Here is a 22,323-nt window from a genome sequence, read left to right as displayed (position 1 = left end):
AATTAAAAAAAAAATAGCTATTAAGTCACTGTAATTCTGTGGTTCTCAACTGGAGGTGATTCCTCACCAACAGCAACCCTACCCTCTGGGACATTTGGCAATGTCCACAGATATTTTTGGTTGTCTGACCTGGGACCAGGTGGGAGACTACTGATATCTAGTGGGTAGAGGACAGGGATGCTGTAAAACATCACATAATGCACAGGAAAAGTTCCTTACTCCACTCCCTGCCCTAGAACAAATAATTGTCTAGCCCAAAATGTCAATAGTGCTGAAATTGAGAAACCATGCTTTAACTTATAAAAAATTCATTCTGCGGCCGGGCGCGGTGGCTCAAGCCTGTAATCCCAGCACTTTGGGAGGCCGAGACGGGCGGATCACGAGGTCAGGAGATCAAGACCATCCTGGCTAACACGGTGAAACCCCGTCTCTACTAAAAAGTACAAAAAACTAGCCGGGCGAGGTGGCGGGCGCCTGTAGTCCCAGCTACTCAGGAGGCTGAGGCAGGAGAATGGCGGGAACCCGGGAGGCGGAGCTTGCAGTGAGCTGAGATCTGGCCACTGCACCCCAGCCTGGGCGACAGAGTGAGACTCCGTCTCAAAAAAAAAAAAAAAAAAAAAAAAAAAAAATTCATTCTGCTTCTGGTCATGATGGTATAATTGAGAATAAACTTAACCTTCTACCTGAACTAAGTTTTTGAAAAAAAATTTACAAAAAGTTTCTTAAACGCTGCATGTTGGGCAACACGGGAGAGTGATTCCTGAGGGATGGGAAACAAGGTGAGCCTTACAGTCACCCCAGGTTACTGCCAGGAGAAACTCTATAGCTCATGGCACAAGGAACAGGAACTCAGGAAAAGCCCAGTGGTCTCCCTGAGTTGAAAAATGGAGCTGACAATTCAGGAGGGCCACAGTAACTAGAGGTTGTAGGAAAGAGTACTGGAGAGAAGAGAGCTGCCCGGAAAGAGACTCTCAAGATCTGCAGAAGGCCTCCCCCAAGAATTCAGCTGACTACCCATCAGTTCATGCACGTGTAGAAAGGGAAAGAAGCAATCTAAAGGATTCAAGAGGATAGTGCCTCAAACTCACACAGCCTAGAATAGCACTGCTTCTCAGCAGCAAGAATATAAAAGCTCATATTTCACAGGTTATCAGTTAGAGTATTAAGAATGATGTTGGTCCAGAAATGGGGAAAATGCATCCTGGACTAAACACTGCTTGGTCTTCCCTAACAAAACTTGAAAGCAAAGCTTGAAAGGATCGAATTGTTTCCAAGTAACTTAACTGTGTCTCAGAACAAGCATTTTTATGAAGAAAAGTATACCAAGGCACATCATAATCAAATTGCTCAAAAACAGTGTTAAGGAGAAAAATCTTTAAAGCAGTTAGAGGAAAAAAGGACATTATTTATAGAGGAACAAACCAAAATAGCACATTTCTCATTGGAAAAACAAATGCAAGCTAGAAGAAAGTGGAGCAACATCTTTAAAGTACTAAAAGAAAAATATCTTTAAAATGAGAGTAAAATACTTTTTCATATATAAAGAAGCTAAAAGTATTCATTACCAGCAGATCTGCACTACAAGAAAAGTCAAAGGAGGTCCTTCAAGAAGTAAAAATATATGCGCTAGACGATGAAAGACACTGGGATGGTAATGTACATGTACGTAACATGTACATAATGGACATGTACAAAATGGACATCTATATAACATTTTTCTTTCACTTTTAATTTCTTTAAAACATATTGACTAAGGTAATAATCATAATAGCAATGTATTGTGGGATTTACAACATATATAGAAGTAAAATATATGACAAGAATAGTGCAAAAGTCAAGAGAAGAAATAGAAGTTTACTACTGTAAAGTTTGCATACTATACATGAAGATGTATAAATAAATTTAAAGTGTATACTTTAAATTCTAAAACAATCACAAAGATAACAAAAGAATTGGGCTGAAATAAAAAATTCCACTTTACCAAAGCAACAAAGATGAAATACCTAGAAATAAATCTGACAAAAGATGTACAAGATCTGTTTACTGAAAACTACAAACATACCAAAGAGAAACTAAAGACTACCTAAACAAATGAAGTGACACATTGTATTAACAGATTGGAAGGCTCAATATTAAGAAGTCAGTTTTCCAAAATTTTCCAAGGACTGACTGACCAAAGGCATTCCCAGTAAAATCTCCAGCAAGGAATGTCAAGAGGTTTTAAAAATTTATATTGTACCTCATATATATATATACAATTATTTGTCAATTAAAAATGAGTAAATTTATTTTGAAAATTCATAGAGAAATGCAAAGGACATAGAACAGCCAAAATATTTTTGAATAAGAGAAATCAATTTGGAGGACTTGGACTACCTGACTGTAAGATTCACAAAGCTACAGTAATCAAGACAGTGTAGTAATAATATTAAGATAGATAAACTGACCAAAGGAAAAGAAAGGATAGCCCAGAAATAAACTCATATGTAGTTAATTGATTTTTCACAAATGTGCAAGGGCAATTCAGGGTATGACAATCTTTTCAACTCTTTGTGTTAAAACAACTGGACATCCATATGCCATCCATAAATACTGATGGATACCTCTCACCGTATACAAAAATTAACTCAAAATGGTTGTAAAATGTAAAAGCCCAAACTGTAAAATTTCTTGAAGAAAGCAAAGGAGAAAATTTCTGCAATTTGGGTTGGGCAAAGATCCTTTAGTTACAACATCAAAAGCACATCTATGAAAAAAATTGATAAAATGGACTTCATCAAAATTAAGAATTTTTTTTTTTCTGAAAGTCACTATTAAGAGATGTGAAAAGACAAGCCATAGATTAGGAGAAAATATTTGCAAATCACATATCTGACAAACATGTTGTATCCAGAACACACAGGCAAACTTCATTTTATTGTGCTTTGCAGATGTGTTTTTCATAAATTGAAAGTTTGTGGCAACCCTGTGACAAGCAAGTCTATGGTGCCACTCTTCTAACAACACATGCTCATTTTATGACTCTGTTTCACATTATGGTAATTCTCACAGTATTTCCAACTTTTTCATTATTAGTATATCTATTATAGTCATCTGTGAAAAGTGGTCTTTGATGTTATTTTAATTGTTTTGGGGTGCCACAAACTACACCCGTATAAGATGGTAAACTTAATAAATGTTATATGTGTTCTGACTGTTCCCCATCTGTCTTCCTTTTCTTGGGTCTCCCTATTTCTTGAGACACAACAATATTAAAATTAGGCTAACTAATAACCCGAAATGATCTCTAACTGTTCAAATGAATGAAAGAATCCCGTCTCCCTCACTTTAAATTTAAAAGCTACAAATGATCATGCTTAGTGAGCAAGGCATGTCAAAAGCCAAGACAGGCTGAAAGCTAGGCCTTTTGCATCAAGTAGCCAAGTTGTGAATGCAAAGGAAAAGTTGTTGAAGTAAATTAAAATTGCTACTCCAGTGAACACACAAATAATAAGAAAGCAAAAACAGCCTTATTGCTGATACGAAGAAAGTTTGAATGATCTGGATAGATCAAACCAGCCACAATATTCCCTTTAACCAAAGCCTAATACAGAGCAAGGCCCTGCCTTTCTTCAATTCTATGAAGGCTGAGAGAGGTGAAGAAGCCTCTGCAAGCTGTCAAGCCAGCAGAGGTCAGCTCACGAGGGCTAAGGAAAATAAGCCATCTCTATTACATGAAAGTGCAAGGTGAAGCAGCAAGGGTTGATGCAGAAATGGCAGCAAGTTATCCAAAAGATCCAGCTGAGATCATTGATGAAGTTAGCTATGCTAAATAACAGATTTTTAGTGTAGACAAAATAATCTTCTATTGAAGAAGATGCCCATCTAGGACTTTCACAGTTAGAGAGAAGTCAATGCCTGGCTTCAAAGCTTCAAAGTACAGCCTCCCTTGTTAGTGGCTAATGCAGCTGATGACTTTAAGTTGAAGCCAATAGTTATTAACCATCTTGAAAATCCCAGAGCCCTTCAAAACAATGCTACATCAACCCTGTCTGTGCTCTACAACTGAAAGAACAAGCCCAGATGATGTTGCATGTGTTTACAGCACAGTTTACTGAATATTTTAAGTCCACTGTCGAGGCCCAATGTTAGAAAAAAAAGAATCTGGTCGAAGTATTATTGCTCACTGACATGGCATCTAGTTACTCAAGAGCTCTGCTGGAGATGTACAAGGTGATTAATGTTGTTTTCATGCTTGCTAACCTAACATCCATTCTGCAGCCCACAGATCAAGGAGTAATTTCAACTTTCAAGTCTTATTATTTAAGAAATACATTTTAAAAGGCTATAGCTGCCATAGATAGTGATTCCTTTGAGCCATCTGGGAAAAGTAAATTGAAAACCTGGAAAGGATTCACCATTCCAAACGCCATTAAGAACATTTGTGATTCTTGGGAGGAGGTAAAAATATCAACATTTACAGGAGTTTGGAGGAAGTTGATTCCAACTCTCAGGGATAACTTTAAGGGACTGAAGACTTGAGTGGAGGAAGTCACTGCAGATGTCATGAAAACAACAAAAGAACCAGAATTAAAAGTGGAGCCTGAAGATGTGACTGAATTGCTGCAATCTCATGATAAAACTTGAACAGATAAGAAGTTGGTTCCTTTGGGTGAAGCAAAGGAAGTGGTTTTTGAGATGGAATCTACTTCTGGTGAAGATGCTGTGAACATTGTTGAAAGGACAACATAGGATTTAGGATATTATATAAACTTAGTTCATAAAGCAGAGGTAAAGTTTTAGAGGATTGACTCCAATTTTCAAAGAAGTTCTACTTTGGGCAAAATGATAGCAAACAGCATCGCATGCTACAGGAAAATCTTTTGTGAAAGGAAGAATCAGTCACTGCAGCAAACTTCATCCTTGTCTTATTTTAAGATATTGCCACATCCACCCTAACCTTCAACAACCACCAACCTGATCAGTCAGCAGCCATCAACGTTGAGGCAAGACCCTCTACCAGCAAAAATATTATAATCACTGAACCCTCAGGTGATTGTTAGTATTTTTAGCAATAAAGAATTTTAAAATTATGTTTTAGACATGATGCTAGTGCATGCTTAATACACTACAATGTAGTGTAAACATAACTTTTTTTTTTTTTTTTTGAGACAAGGTTTCACTCTATCACCCAAGCTGGAGCACAGAGGCGCTATTTCACTGCAACCTCCACCTCTCAGGTTCAAGCGATATTCATTTTATTGTAGTGGTCTGGAACTGAACCCACAATATGTCCAAGGCATGCCTGTGTAAACACTTCTCAAAACCCAATAATAGCCTAATTATAAATTAGGCAAGGTATGTGCAGAGATACATAACCAAAGAATAAATATGGATAGCAAAAAAGCTGAAGTACTTCAGCCTCCCAAGTGCTGGGACTACAGTCACGTACCACTGTGCCCAGCTAATTTTGTATTTTTTGTAGATACAGGGTTTCACCATGTTGCCTAGTCTGGTCTTGAACTCCTGAACTGGAGCAAAAAAGCACATGAAAATAGCATTTCTCTATATAAGCAATAGTCAACTAGAAAATATAATAAAAATATAAGATGCAATAGCAACAAAAGTATGAAAGGCTTAGAAATTAGCTTAACCAAGAATAAAAACAGCTCTATGGAAAAGGATTAAAATGTAAAGGACTTAGATTTGAATAAATGAAAGGATATTTCATAGTCATGGCTGGGACAACTGAACATTACATAGGTATGGATTTGGAGGCATTCTACATTTCCATCTCTGGAGGAGTGAATAGAAATAAAATGTGCTGTAGACTAGGTAACATAAGACAGAAGCCCACTTACATGGTATGCAGTAATCAGAAGAATGAGATTAGATGTATTCATAAAAACATGGATGGATTTTAAAAGCATAGAGATGAACAAAAACAGTAAGACTGAATATGATAAAGAATATGAAACTATTTATGAGATTGACGCAAAATGCACATATACAAAATGCAAATTTGCAAAATGAAAAACACAGGAAATTCACATTAAATGCTATAGAACTGTAGCTTACAGGGGGAGGGACAGAGATTAGCCTATGGAGTGGAAAGAAACAAATTTATAAAAACTTGGTTTTTAACAACAGAATCAAAACTAGGAGGGAAAAAAATAGATCAGCTGGATGGAAGAAAATGGTTTTGGGAAGAGATCTGATGTGAGTTAATGTTGTGTTGGGGGTGAGCAATGAACAGAGCTCCAGAGGAAGAAAGTTGGACCTAGGGTTGAGGGAGTCTTATACTTTGATGCCCAATACAGAAACAGCCCAGGGATAAATGTCCAATCTGGCACTTGAAGTAGGAAAGAAGCAATGGATAAGAGCTGTGCTGCGAGAGAAATGCCTGAGTGAGCACCCCTGTGCATAGCTGGGGAATACCCAACAAGTCACTATGTACCACTGTGGCGAGAATCTGATGAATATGATGTAAGGAATTCATAGGTGTCTGGAGTTGATCCAAGGAGGACACAAACTATGTGGACTTCATTACCAGGTGCCCTGGCAGGTCCATGGTGATGAGCAGTGCACACCAGCACGTAAGTAATGAAACCAGTGACAGAAGTCATGCCTAAGGCCATGTGAACAGAGAACAGTTTTAGACTAGATGCTACATTCTATGATATCACAGTTTTATGTAATCCCCTCTGAAACTTAATTTACTATGGATCACATGGAAGAAGAGTGGGGGGAAGAATCTTGAATTAATTGAATTTTAATCTTTGACTCAGTTGTTTTGAATTGGTGAGTTAAAGTTTTTTGGCAACATTAGAAATTAAAATGTCAGATATGCTCAATTGTAGAAAAATAAAGACACTTCTGTACACCTTAGCTCTGATGAAACACTCTTATCTGCTCTGCCATACTCTATGCATATTACCTGGAGGGTGAGAGGAAGGCAGAAGCAGCGAGTTAAATTTTTAAATACAGTGAAAATATCAGAATGTGCTCTTTTTATTTTATTTTACCTTTTAAGATGACAATGCTACTAATTTTAAAGAAGAAATTTTAAATCGGTGAAAAAATTAATATATAATATTCCTAAATAGTTTTCACTACATATAAAAAATGTGCCCCAAACTAATTACGATAACCTATGAGTATGGTCTGTGGTTTCTAAAATAAAGAAAAAGCTCATGGTTCACATTTAATTATTTGAACTAAAGTGCCTTTGTTTAGGATGCCCAGAAATGATACTGAAGGGTATCTGAAAAGAAAAGAGAATAGTTACTTGATGTATGAAAAGCAGAAGAAAATAATGCATGTCAAGATGTTATTCTCTTTGAGAAGAATCTCAAGAATAAAAAATCCACAAGTTGAGCTGAAAGTTAAAGACAAATATTTATTACAGGTAAAACAGGATAAGCTTTGTAAAGGAGTATAACAAGTTAAAACACTTGGTTTAGTGATTATCAAAGCTACGTTTGAAGATGTTTTGACCATCATTCCATAATTATTAAACATCAGTCATTTAAAATAAAAAATTTAGCTCTTTACAACTTAAGTTAGCATTCAAAATTGACATGTCTTTAAGGCATGAGGGGAAAAAAGTTGGCTTTATGACTTATTATTTGTATCAATCTACAACAACAAAAAAATAGACCTATTATCCTTCTGGGTTATTAAGAACAACTCTAGAAGGTAATGGTTCATCATTTTGGTACTCTGAAATCGTATCAAAGCAAATTTGATTTTGCAATATTTTTTCCATGTCTATAGGAGACTTAAGTCAAAATCATAATAAACTAAAATAAATTTTCCTTGGAGAAGTTTTGGAGAATTTTCTTATGTGCTCTTGAGATTTCGAGAAATACCCTAATGCTTGACAAATCCATGATTGGAAACCACATGTACCATTTACTCCAGATTTATGTGAAAAATTAGATAAGTGATTATATGACTACTAATATGAACTATTTTCATTTAATTAGGAATCAATTAATGATGTAAACTATAATACTGAACAAATTTGCCTCAATTTTATATCTTATTAAAGCTGTTAATTGATAATCAAATTATTTTTTAACAAAACTTACAAAGCTGAGCATCTGTATGGAGAGTTCCTCCTTTAGGATTCAGTTTCTGGGTTTGAATTGCAGGAACTGGTTTATATGATTGACCTGTGGCTCTATACATAGCTTGAACCCATAATATTCTGTCCTGTTCATCATCACTGGCAAAGATTACAGTATCTCCTTCTTTAACAGCATTAAAGAACATACGACCACCCTGAAGGCCTGTGGAGGGAACAAAAAGACATCATTAAAAATTTATAGGATTGGCAGATTTTAGTCTCATTCACTAACTGACCTCATGGAAAAGAATGGATTTGATATTAACAGTTAAATGTTTTAAACAATATTTAGCTTAAAGGATCAAATCCACAATCCAAGATTTGAAGAAAATAACAAAAAGGCTTAAGCTCCCATATCACCTCAGAAATAAAAAATAACCTAGGGAAACAGTCCACGACACAGCAGCATTCTACAAGATATATAAACACACTCCATGGAAATGCATAGCACAATCTGATATTTCATGCCAGAGAAAGAAGTTTTATCTGTCGGCATATTTGCCATTCTATACGTGGGAAAAATATATAATGATTAAGACAAAAATGATATTTCATATTGTATGTATTTTATCTTTTATAAAATTCTTTCACAAAAGATAATATTTTGCATTTTAAGTGAACAATTAGTTAATATGGTCATAAATTTCTATTTCGTAATCTCTATTGACCAATATTTAATCATTATGTTTATTAATGTCTGCATTTCTTGATCTTAGATATTGTCATTAATATTCATTCATTCAATTTTTAAAATATCAGGTGTCCAGTACTCTTTCCAGTATTAACATGAAGGGAGAGAGAGAAGTACAAAAATGTATTGTTGGAGAGAAAATTAGTAGTTACAAAATAATAATTCATTTGCCATTTGTCTGTCTATTTCTGCTATAACTTTTGCTTTCCAGCAAAGAAGTTTCTGAAAACATTGTTATATCTCATATAATTATTCAATTACAGTGACTTTTACACATCTCAACCTCATGCCAAAATAATAATAAATATGATGAAATATGGTTAAGAATAAAAGCACTCCAAAAGAGATAATTTGAATCTCATAAAGTCTTGCCCAGATATATAAGTGAAATATGCACCCTATTCATCGAGAGGGGTTTAAATTGTAGAACAGACACAGGATATTTATAAGAATTCCATACATACATGGCAGGGAAAGTGATTCAATTAAGAGTTACCTGGGTGGGGATCGGTATAATCCACAGTATAGCCTTCAAGTTGCATTAATTCTTGTGGTTCAGACTTTTTTTCTCTGTAACTGCACATAGCAAAGGTATATTGGCTAACCTGCTCGAGAAAAAAAAAAAGAAGTTTATAGATTGGTCACATTAAATTTACCAAATTTAACTTTTGGTTTTTTCTTTATCAAAATACTCTTTTCCCAATTAAAAATATAACATAATTTGCACATAAATTATTAAATTTGAGCATTTTTCAAAACCTAGCTCGGAGATTAAAGCATCTTTCGTTTGTCAGCTTGCATTTGTTGGTTCTTCTATGCCTAAGATCCAGTATTCCCCAAAACAATGATTTGCTGCTCAAGTTTCTATAAGATATTAATATAAGCACCATAAATAAGTATTCGTGTTGATATGTTTGGGATTACTAGCCTATTAAGAAGATAAATAGCCTTCTTTTATTTTATGGTTTCTTATGACTTTTAATATGCTAACGTAGACTATAAATCTCCAAGAGTAAGATTAGGAGTAGTCCTAGATTTACATAAACACCGGACCACGTTTTCAAGCATATTTATACCAAGACTTTTAACAAAGTAAAAAAAGATCTCACGCCTGTAATCCCAGCACTTTGGGATGCTGAGGCAGGTGGATCACGAGGTCAGGAGATTGAGACCATCTTGTGTAACACGGTGAAACCCCATCTCTATTAAGAATACAAAAAATGAGCCAGGCGTGTTGGCACACACCAGTAGTCCCAGCAACTCGGGAGGCTGAGGTAGGAGAATTGCTTGAACCTGGGAGGCAGAGGTTGTAGTGAGCCGAGATCGCGCCATTGCACCCCAGCCTGGGTGACAGAGAAAGACTACGTCTCAAAAAAAAGAAAAAATTAATAAATAATAAAATACAAAAATTTTAAAAAAATCATTAAAAGTTGAGAATTTAGTGGCCACATAATGAAAACCTCAGGCAGGGCCAGGATAGAGTAAATTTTGGGCAGCCAGTGACAACACTGCTAAGATCTGCTCTGCCTCTTAATTCTTCTTGTCTTTTGGAATTGGCCTCATTTCTTTGTGCTAAAGTCGTACTAGAACCATAGATGCTCTGAAGTCACCTCCCTGAGCGTGTCTGCTTGGATCACAAGGCCACATTTGAACAAAATACTGTAAATGGGGAATGTTTCATTAGCCCAGATTAGGTCAAGAGCTCATGTATGCAGCAAAGAACATTAGGTGCTACAACAGGCAGGCTCTTACAAGGTCCCCCAACAGAGATAGAGGGAGGTTCTGTTTCCAGCAGGAGAAAAGGCTGTTTGGTGGATATACATCTAAATTGCAAAATATCCTACAACACAGAGTCCATGGAAAATAGTTTTGTTAGTGTATTTTTTTTCTTTTTTTGAGACAGGGTCTCACATTGTCACCCAGGCTGCAGGAGAGTGGCATGATTATGGCTCATTGCAGCCTCCACCCTTGGGGACCCAGTGATCCTCCCACTCAACCTCCTGAATTGCTGGACCACAGGTGCATGCTACCATGCTCAGCTAATTTTTAAAAATTATTTGTAGAGACAGGGTCTCTCTCTGTTACCTGGGCTTGGTTAATGTTAACTATTTCCTTTTTCTGTTTTTAAACATAAAATGAAACTAAGGAAACATAGTACCTTTCAATAGACAGTGATTACTTCAATAGGACCCCAAAATAAACTAATTATGAGAAACAGAAAATATGGGCTACATTAAAATCAAGGAATTCTCTTCATTTAAAGGGTATCATGAAGAAAGTAAAAAAGGCAAAGCAACGGACTAAGAGAAGATGCATGCAAAGCATATATTCAATCAACAACTTACATCAGAAATATAAAGAACTATAAACCAACAGGGAGAACTCAGAACACATGGTAGAAAAATGGGTAAAAGATGACTGCTCTTTTTTATTTTCACATCAACTCTCTGTACCTGAGGCCAGAAAGACAGGTTTGGGGTAATGACAGGTGTAAGATGCAGAGATCAACATTGTTACTTTTAAAAGGAGAAAATATATTTTCTATTCAGAGAAAAGCAGAGCTCTTTTTCTCTGCTCATCTCTGCTCTTGTACAAAGTAAAGGGTGCAAGTCATTGTGAAAATTACTATGTTAGAGACTGCTAAGTTGCAGGACAAATTGTGGATTTAAAACTGAAAATTAACACAAATATAATACTTCATTAGAAAATATACTGATTAGATTAGCAAAAATGAAAATGGTTACCAGTACACAGTGTGGGGACCAAATCGAAACTGGTGCGGCCTTTATGGAAGGTCATCTGGCAACAGGTTCTGTGATATACTTATGCTTTACGTATATCACAGTACATAGGTACAAAGATGTAGCGCATTTTTGGCAAGTGTGGTTATGTTTTTTTTTTTTTCTTTTTGCCAATTTTGATGAATGGGAAATGTTCTGTTATTTGAGTTCCCATTACAATACGATTGAGAATTTTCCCTTATATTCGATAAACATTTGAAGTTTTCTTTTCTGTGAGTTTCCTGATCAAGTAGTTTGCTCATTTTCTAATGTATCATTTCATCATTTGTACCCTTCTCTATGATCAATTTTGTCAGAGGTTTATTCACTTTTTTAATGTGTTAACACGACTAGGCTATAGTATCCAGTTATTTAATCAAACACTAATTTAAATGTGGCTGAGAAGGTATTTTGTAGAAATGGTGAACATCTATAATCAGTTGACTTTAAGTACAGGAGATTATCTTCGATATGTGGGTGGGTCTCATACAAGCAGCTGAAGGCACTAAGAGCAAAAACTAAGGTTTTCTGAAAAAGAAGACATTTTGCCTCAACACTGCAGCATCAGCTTCTGCTAGAGTTCCAGCCTGCTGGCCTTTCTGGAAAACTCTTACTGATACAGTACGAAAAGTCTTACTATTTTTTATGCATTCCTTTGGTCCAGCAAGGAATGTATCTCAAGGAAACAAATGGAGAAGTACTCAAAGATGTATATGCATTGTGTTCACTGCAGTGTTGCATATAAGCAGTTTGGTTAAAATATATCATGGCATGACTATACAGGATAATACTATGAGCCATTAAAAGAGATGTGACTGATTTTTTTCTTAACATGGGAACCTAAGACATAACATTTCCAAGATATAACATAAACAGCAATTTAAAAGCAAAAATGTAGAGTGTGATTCTATTGGCAAACATTATATATACGAATTAAAATATATATTAAAATATTTACAGTGATTATTACAGGATGGCGAAATGATAGGTTATTTTATTTTTCAGTGTGGAGTTTCTTAAAAGAATACATATTATTTTAAATCAGAAAAAGAATAAAGTTATTTCTATTTTGAAAAATAAAAACATTAAGCCTCAATGGGGGAGATTGAAGCCAATATCTTGTGATACTTGTGGTTCTTGCTACGTTGAATTTTCCTTGTGTCTTTCCTCATCTTAAAGACTGTCAATAAATTTACTTTTTCCCTTGCATATATGTTTAAGGTTTACAAATGAAAGTCAGTTGCTCCCATAAGTGTTTTTTTTTTTTTTTAAATCACTTAAAGGTTTCAGTTTCCTTGTGTTAAAAGGTATAATTGTGTGGGTGTTTTTAGGGGTGAGGGTTAAGGGGTTGGAGGTGGGGGTGTTGAGAGGTAAACAATAACAGTCCAATTGTATTTGTTCTAAAAAGAAGTCCATTCTCTTACTCTAGAAAAATAACTTAGTTCAAAGTTCCACTATTCTTTCATAAAGCTATTTTACACAGCATTATCTTAAAATATTATGAAATATCTCCAACATAAAGAAAAGTACAATAATACACTAACATGTATATATTCATCATTCAGCTTTGTTGAATGGTAATTTCTTAGAGATATATATGCTTTAAAAAGTATTTTTTTTAAAAAGGACAGATACAATTAATGCCTATGTATACTCACCCAAGACAATTTCCTTTCTCTTCTCAGAGATAAACACCATGCTGATTTTTCTGTTTATTATATTATTTCCATGATGTTTTGACATGTGTACCACATATAAGAAAATTGATAAACAACATCAAGTACTTTTTGCATGTTTCCAAACTTCATATGAATATACCACATATATTCTTCTGCAACTTTCTTCTCCAAAAGTTAAATGTTTCTGATGCTTAACCATCTTGATATAAATATTGTTAGTTGAATTGTCACACTTTAACCACTATCCTAGTTAAAGTGATGTCACACTTTAACCACTATCCTAGGATAACCATATCCTAGATGATGACTTTCTTTCACTTGTTATCCTTACAAACAATGTCATGATGGACATTCTTGTATATCTTGTCTTCTTGCTCACACGTGTGAGAGCTTCTCTAGTACCACATCAAGGAGTGGAACTGCTAGGTTGTAGAGCATGCAGATCTTAATCTTTACTGAATGTTGCCTAGCTGCTTTCCAATTTGTGCATACTATATATACCTGTGGTATTTGAGTACTCCAGATATAATATTAATACATTTTTGCCAAGCTTGGTATTTTGAATCTTTGTATTTTTTGCCAACTTTGATGGGTGGGAAGTAGTATTTCACTATTATTTGAGTTTACAGTTCTTATTGCCAATAGGACTAAGAATATTCTCGTCTGTTTATTAGTCACTTGGGGGTTTTGTCTTCCTTCCTGATGAAATAAATTTGCTCATTTTTGAATGTATCATTTAGCCATTTTATACCCTTTTTCATAATCAATTTTGCCAGAGATTTATTCACCTTTTTAGTGTGTTCGAGAAATATTATTGCATTTTGTTAATCCTCTCTGTTGTTTTACATTTCCTTAATTTCTGCCATCTTTCTTATCTCTTCATTTGGGAGATTTATCTCTTTAATTTAATTAATTAATTAATTTATTTATTGAGACAGCGTCTTGCTCTGTAGCCCAAGCTGGAATGCAGCTGCACAATCTCAGCTCACTGCAACCTCTGCCTCCTGGGTTCAATCAATTCTTTTGACTCAGCTTCCCGAGTAGCTGGGATTACAGGTGTGCCCCACGATATCTGGTTAATTGTTTGTGTTTTTAGTACAGACGAGGTTTCACCATGTTGGCCAGGCTGGTCTTCAAGTCCTGACTTCCAGTGATCCGCCTGCTTTGGCCTCCCAAAATGCTGGGATTATGGCGTAAGCCACCACGCCTGGCCTTGCTTGTTTTTTTAAACTCATATAATTAGCGTATTCATTTTTAATATATGCATTTATGTTTATTCTAAGTTCATATTAACCTCATCTCACAAATAGCATTTTTATGAGTTCCGTTCCAAATATTTCTCATGTTTTATGATTTCTTTTTTATATTGGAGCTACTTAGAAGTGTGTTTTTAAGTTTGGCTTTGTGGTTACATTTTGGATTTTTAAATTAATTTCATTGTGATCAGAAAAATTCTGAATCTTAGTATTTTTTAAGACTTGTTCTGCTTAACACATGACTAGTTTTTTAATCAATTTTTTTTTTTGCTTAAAAGAATGCATGTCTTGTAATTATTATTCAGTGATTATTCATGTCCATTAGGTCAAATTTACTGATTTTAGTCAAATATTCTATATCTGATATTCTTTTCTGATGTATCAAGTATTGAGAAATGTTAAAATTTCCTATCAAGATTATCCCTCTTTGGATTCTTCATGCAATTCTCTTAAGTGTTTATATATTTTTAAGATAAATAATCTCATACATATGCCTGAGATTGTTACTTTTTTTTCGGACTATTCTGTCTTCCTGGTAAGTTGTTCTATTTATATTTATGTAGTGAGTATTTTAAAAATCTGATACCGCTTTTTGCCTTGAAGCCAATCTTCTTGTACAGTCACAAAACTAATCTTTCTTGTGGTCAGAATGCATCTGGTAGATTTAAAAAAAAAATCTCTTCAGTCTCAATTATTCTGTGTTATATTTTAGATTGCTTTGAACAACAATTGGGGTTTTTAAAGCCCTAAAAACCTAGTCTTCTAACAAGATTTATTTTAAAAACGAGCTACATTTGCTGTACATGCTGATATATTTAGAGGTATTTCTATTACCTTATCTTGCCCTTTGTATTTGCCATGCCTCTTTTTCTTTCATTCCCTGTCTCTATTAAACATTAACAAAATCTCCCTATTTCCTCAACAGTACAGAAACTATATATTTCTTTTCTCTCACTGATTCCTCAAATCTTGTTTTTAAGTCTCCTCCTGAACCCAGGAAACTTTAAGTGCTTTACTTCCGTTACCCATTCCCATCTGTTAAGTCAGTCCTCATTATATTAGTTCTACCTTATTTTAGTCATGTTTAGTATATTATCATTTAGTAATAGAAATTCATTATTAAAATATATGATCTTAACAAGTCAATATTTATTTATATTTACTCCTAAGTATACTCACTTTCTTGCTGACGACTGCTTCTTGAATCACACTCTTATCATTCTGAGTTCAATTTCTTTCTTCCTTTAATTTGAAAATATATCCTCTTGAAATATCTGAATATTTGAAAATATGTCTTTAATTTGTTCTTACTCAGGCATAATGGTATAGTTACTTATATAGTGTTTTAGCCCAGCAATCCTATCAGTAATTTTGAAGATATTCCATTGTCAGAAGGCTTAGATATCCATGTGGAAAAGACTAATGAAAGTTCAACTGCAGTTCTCCTCTTGTAATTTGTCTTTCTTTATTTTTTATTTTTTTGAGACATCTCACTCTGTGGCCCAGGTTGGAAGGCACGATCTTGGCTCTCTGCAACCTCCACCTCAAGCCATTCTTGTGCCTCAGCTTCCCAAGTAGCTGGGATTACAGGTGCTCGCCACCAGGCATGGCTAATTTTTGTATTTTTAATAGAGACGGGGTTCACCATGTTGGCTAGGCTGGTCTCGAACTCCTGACCTCAAGTGATCTGCCCACCTTGGCCTTGCAAAGTGCTGGGATTACAGGAGTGAACCACCATACCCAGCCTATTTGCCTCTTCTTTATGATTGTTCTTACATGTTCTCTTAATCTTTGTCATTTTGCACTTTCATCATTACATTTCTAGGAGTTAAAGAGTTATGGTTAATACTTACTGTATTTCTTCTTTTTTTTTCTTTCTTTTTTTTCTTTTTTTTTGAGACGGAGTCTCGCTCTGTCGCCCAGGCTGGAGTGCAGTGGCCGTACTTACTGTATTTCTTACTAATTCATGACTACATCAATTAAAAAATCTTCCCATTATCATCTATTCAAATGTTGTCTTTGCCACATTTTTCCTTTATTTAATGTCTTTATTCAAATTCTATCAGAAATAATCTTGGAGCTTTCTTTCCTCTTAAAGAAATTAAATCTTTTAATTTCTCTATGTATGTTTTTTTCACTTCTTCATGTTGAATTCTAGGCAACTTCCTCAGATTCTAATCAATATTCCATCATTAATTACATGACAAATTTTCTCTTCAGATGTGTCTAATCTACTGCTTACCCTGTCTGTGGAGGTTATAATTTTAGTGACTGTGTTTTGAAGTTTTGGAAGTTCTATATGATCCTTTTCCAAATCGGCTGGTTCACTTTGCATACTGTTCTCTTCTTTTTTGTTATTCTTTTATTATATTTGTGAACCCGCTTATAAATTTCATCACCTTAAATACAATTATTTTATAATTTATGTGAGAGCTTTATAGCTGAAATTCTTAGTGTTGTAAATGATCAGTTTAGTTTTGTAATTTTAGATTGTGAGCTAATCATCAACACAGTGTTATCTCTAGATATCCTACAAAGCCTTGCTTAAGGGCTCGCCTTCCAAGAAAAAGCAACTTTTTTTTTTAAACTATACTTTAAGTTCTAGGGTACATGTGCACAACATGCAGGTTTGTTACATATGTATACTTGTGCCATGTTGGTGTGCTGCACCCATTAACTCGTCAGCACCCATCAACTCATCATTTACATCAGGTATAACTCGCAATGCCATCTCTCCCTCCTTCCCCCTCCCCCCTCCCCATAATAGTCCCTGGTGTGTGATGTTCCCCTTCCAGAGTCCAAGTGATCTCATTGTTCAATTCCCAACTATGAGTGAGAATATGCAGTGTTTGGTTGTCTATTCTTGCAATCGTTTGCTGAGAATGATGGTTTCCAGCTGCATCCATGTCCCTACAAAGGATACGAGTTCATCCTTTTTGATGGCTGCATAGTATTCCATGGTGTATATGTGCCACAATTTCTTAATCCAGTCTGTCATTGATGGACATTTGGGTTGATTCCAAGTCTTTGCTATTGTGAATAGTGCCACAATAAACATACGTGTGCATGTGTCTTTATAGCAGCATGATTTATAATCCTTTGGGTATATACCCAGTAATGGGATGGCTGGGTCATATGGTACATCTAGTTCTAGATCCTTGAGGAATCGCCATACTGTTTTCCACAATGGTTGAATCAGTTTACAATCCCACCAACAGTGTAAAAGTATTCCTATTTCTCCACATCCTTTCTAGCACCTGTTGTTTCCTGACTTTTTAATAATCACCATTCTAACTGGTGTGAGATGGTATCTCATTGTGGTTTTGATTTGCATTTCTCTGATGGCCAGCGACGATGAGCATTTTTTCATGTATCCGTTGGCTGTGTGCATGTCTTCTTTTGAGAAATGTCTGTTCATATCCTTTGCCCACTTTTTGATGGGGTTGTTTGCTTTTTTCTCGTAAATTTGTTTGAGTTCTTTGTAGGTTCTGGATATTAGTCCTTTGTCAGATGAGTACATTGCAAAAATTTTCTCCCATTCTGTAGGTTGCCTGTTCACTCTGATGGTAGTTTCTTTTGCTGTGCAGAAGCTCTTTAGTTTAATTAGATCCCATTTGTCAATTTTGACTTTTGTTGCCATTGCTTTTGGTGTTTTAGACATGAAGTCCTTACCCATGCCTATGTCCTGAATGGTATTACCTAGGTTTTCTTCTAGGGTTTTTATGGTTTTAGGTCGAACATTTAAGTCTCTAATCCATCTTGAATTAATTTTCATATAAGGAGTAAGGAAAGGATCTAGTTTCAGCTTTCTACTTATAGCTAGCCAATTTTCCCAGCGTCATTTATTAAATAGGGAATCCTTTCCTCATTTCTTGTTTTTTGTCAGTTTTGTCAAAGATCAGATGGCTGTAGATGTGTGGTATTATTTCTGAGGACTCTGTTCTGGTCCATTGGTCTATATCTCTGTTTTGGTACCAGTACCATGATGTTTTGGTTACTGTAGCCTTGTAGTATAGTTTGAAGTCAGGTAGCGTGATGCCTCCAGCTTTGTTCTTTTGACTTAGGATTGTCTTGGCAATGCAGGCTCTTTTTTGGTTCCATATGAACTTTAAAGCAGTTTTTTCCAATTCTGTGAAGAAACTCATTGGTAGCTTGATGGGTATGGCATTGAATCTATAAATTACCTTGGGCAGTATGGACATTTTCACAATATTGATTCTTCCTATCAATGAACATGGTATGTTCTTCCATTTGTGTCCTCTTTTATTTCACTGAGCAGTGGTTTGTAGTTCTCCTTGAAGAGGTCCTTTACATCCCTTGGAAGTTGGATTCCTAGGTATTTTATTTTCTTTGAAGCAATTGTGAATGGAAGTTCATTCATGATTTGGCTCTCTGTTTGTCTGTTACTGATGTGTAAGAATGCTTGTGATTTTTGCACATTAATTTTGTATCCTGTGACTTTGCTGAAGTTGCTTATCAGCTTAAGGAGATTTTGGGCTGAGATGATGGGGTTTTCTAAATATACAATCATGTCATCTGCAAAGAGAGACAATTTGACTTCTTCTTTTCCTAAGTGAATACCCTTTATTTCTTTTTCTTGCCTGATTGCCCTAGCCAGAACTTCCAACACTATGTTGAATAGGAGTGGTGAGAGAGGGCATCCCTGTCTTGTGCCAGTTTTCAAAGGGAATGCTTCCAGTTTTTGCCCATTCAGTATGATGTTGGCTGTGGATTTGGCATAAATAGCTCTTACTATTTTGAGATATGTTCCATCACTACCAAATTTATTGAGAGCTTTTAGCATGAACGGCTGTTGAATTTTGTCAAAGGCCTTTTCTGCATCTATTGAGATAATCATGTGGTTTTTGTCTTTGGTTCTGTTTATATGCTAGATTACGTTTATTGATTTGCACATGTTGAACCAGGCTTGCATCCCAGGGATGAAGCCCACTCGATCATGGTGGATAAGCTTTTTGATGTGCTGCTGGATTCGGTTTGCCAGTATTTTATGGAGGATTTTTGCATCGATGTTCATCAGGGATAGTGTCTAAAATTCTCTTTTTTTGTTGTGTCTCTGCAAGGCTTTGGTATCAGGATGATGTTGGCCTCATAAAATGAGTTAGGGAGGATTCCCTCTTTTTCTATTGATTGAAATAGTTTCAGAAGGAATGGTACCAGCTCCTCCTTGTACCTCTGGTAGAATTTGGCTGTGAATCCATCTGGTCCTGGACTTTTTTTGGTTGGTAGGCTATTAATTATTGCCTCAATTTCAGAGCCTGCTATTGGTCTATTCAGGGATTCAACTTCTTCCTGGTTTAGTCTTGGGAGAGCGTAAGTGTCCAGGAAATTACCCATTTCTTCTAGGTTTTCTAGTTTATTTGCATAGAGGTGTGTATAGTATTGTCTGATGGTAGTTTGTATTTCTGTGGGGTCAGTGGTGATATTCCCTTTATCATTTTTTATTGCATCTATTTGATTCTTCTCTCTTTTCTTCTTTACTAGTCTTGCTAACGGTCTATCAATTTTGTTGATCTTTGCAAAAAACCAGCTCCTGGATTCATTGATTTTTTGGAGGGTTTTTTTGTGTGTCTATCTCCTTCAGTTCTGCTCTGATCTTAGTTATTTCTTGCCTTCTGCTAGCTTTTGAATGTGTTTGCTCTTGCTTCTCTAGTTCTTTTAATTGTGATGTTAAGGTATCAATTTTAGAACTTTCCTGCTTTCTCTTGTGGGCATTTAGTGCTATAAATTTCCCTCTACACACTGCTTTAAATGTGTCCCAGAGATTCTGGTATGTTGTATCTTTGTTCTCATTGGTTTCAAAGAATATCTTTATTTCTGCCTTCATATCGTTATGTACCCAGCAGTCATTCAGGAGCAGGTTGTTCAGTTTCCATGTAGTTTAGCGGTTTTGATTGGTTTTCTTAGTACTGAGTTCTATTTGATTGCACTGTGGTCTAAGAGACAGTTTGTTATAATTTCTGTTCTTTGACATTTGCTGATGAGTGCTTTACTTCCAACTATGTGGTCAATTTTGGAATAAGTATGATGTGGTGCTGAGAAGAATGTATATTCTGTTGATTTGGGGTGGAGAGTTCTGTAGATGTCTATTAGGTCCTCTCGGTGCAGAGTTGAGTTCAATTCCTGGATATCCTTGTTAACTTTGTGTCTCGTTGATCTGTCTAATGTTGACAGTGGGGTGTTGAAGTCTCCCATTATTATTGTATGGGAGTCTAAGTCTCTTTGTAAGTCTCTAAGGACTTGCTTTATGAATCTGGGTGCTCCTGTATTGGGCGCATGTATATTTAGGGTAGTTAGCTCTTCCTGTTGAATTGATCCCTTTACCATTATGTAATGGCCTTCTTTGTCTCTTTTGATCTTTGATGGTTTAAAGTCTGTTTTATCAGAGACTAGGATTGCAACCCCTGCTTTCTTTTGTTCTCCATTTGCTTGGTAGATCTTCCTCCATCACTTTATTTTGAGCCTATGTGTGTCTCTGCATGTGAGATGGGTCTTGACTTTATCCAATTTGCCAGTCTGTGTCTTTTAATTGGACCATTTAGCCCATTTACATTTAAGGTTAATATTGATATATGTGAACTTGATCCTGTCATTGTGATATTAGCTGGTCATTTTCTTGTTTGTTGATGCAGTTTCTTCATAGCATTGATGGTCTTTACATTTTGGCATGTTTTTGCAATGACTGGTACCGGTTGTTCCTTTCCATGTTTAGTGCTTCCTTCAGGATCTCTTGTAGGGCAGGCCTGGTGGTGACAAAATCACTAAGCATTTGGTTGTCTGTAAAGGATTTTATTTCTCCTTCACTTATGAAACTTAGTTTGGCTGGATATGAAATTCTGGGTTGAAAATTCTTTTCTTTAAGAATGTTGAATATTGGCCCCCACTCTCTTCTGGCTTGGAGAGTTTCTGCCGAGAGATCTGCTGTTAGTCTGATGGGTTTCCCTTTGTGGGTAACCCGACCTTTCTCTCTGGATGCCCTTAACAGTTTTTCCTTCATTTCAACTTTGGTGAATCTGACAATTATGTGTCTTGGAGTTGCTCTTCTCAAGGAGTATCTCTGTGGCGTTCTTTGTATTTCCCGAATTTGAATGTTGGCCTGCCTTATGAGGTTGGGGAAGTTCTCCTGGATGATATCCTGAAGAGTGTTTTCCAACTTGGTTCCATTTTCCCCCTCACTGTCAGACACACCAATCAGATGTAGATTTGGTCTTTTCACATAATCCCATATTTCTTGGAGGCTTTGTTCATTTCTTTTTCCTTTTTTTTCTCTAGACTTCTCTTCTCGCTTCATTTCATTCATTTGATCTTCAATCATTGATACTCTTTCTTCCAGTTGATTGAGTCGGTTACTGAAGCTCGTGCATTTGTCACATATCTCTCGTGTCATGGTTTTTCTGTCAGTTCATTTATGGGCTTCTCTGCATTGATTATTCTAGTTATCCATTCTTCCATTCTTTTTTCAAGATTTTTAATTTCTTTGCGCTGGTTACGTAGTTCCTCCTTTAGCTCTGAGAAGTTTGATCGACTGAAGCCTCCTCACGAGTCGTCAAAGTCATTCTCTGTCCAGCTTTGATCCGTTGCTGGTGATGAGCTGTGTTCCTTTGGAGGGGGAGATGCGCTCTGATTTTTTGAATTTCCAGCTTTTCTGCCCTGCTTTTTCCCCATCTTTGTGGTTTTATCTGCCTCTGGTCTTTGATGATGGTGACGTACTGATGGGGTTTTGGTGTGGGTGTGCTTCTTGTTTGTTAGTTTTCCTTCTAAGTGTCAGGACCCTCAGTTGTAGGTCTGC

The 22,323-nt window shown here is 35.8% G+C and overlaps 1 protein-coding gene across 10 annotated transcripts in view; it reads right to left on the bottom strand.

The window, feature by feature from the left end:
• LOC105475142 (calcium dependent secretion activator 2) overlaps window positions 1-22,323 on the bottom strand; it is a 564,483-nt gene that overhangs the window by 171,710 nt on the left and 370,450 nt on the right. For all 10 annotated transcript variants that reach the window (XM_011730292.3, XM_071094565.1, XM_071094564.1 and 7 more), the window contains 2 exons: window positions 9,298-9,406; window positions 8,073-8,273 (listed from right to left, as the gene is read on the bottom strand). In XM_011730292.3, coding sequence (XP_011728594.2) covers window positions 8,073-8,273; window positions 9,298-9,406 — 310 coding nt within the window. The remainder of the gene's footprint in view (window positions 1-8,072; window positions 8,274-9,297; window positions 9,407-22,323) is intronic.

This window comes from Macaca nemestrina, chromosome 4 (assembly GCF_043159975.1).
Source record: "Macaca nemestrina isolate mMacNem1 chromosome 4, mMacNem.hap1, whole genome shotgun sequence".
Lineage (NCBI taxonomy): Eukaryota > Metazoa > Chordata > Mammalia > Primates > Cercopithecidae > Macaca > Macaca nemestrina.
Note: the sequence above shows the minus strand (reverse complement) of the source record. Positions and strands in the feature narration are given on the sequence as shown.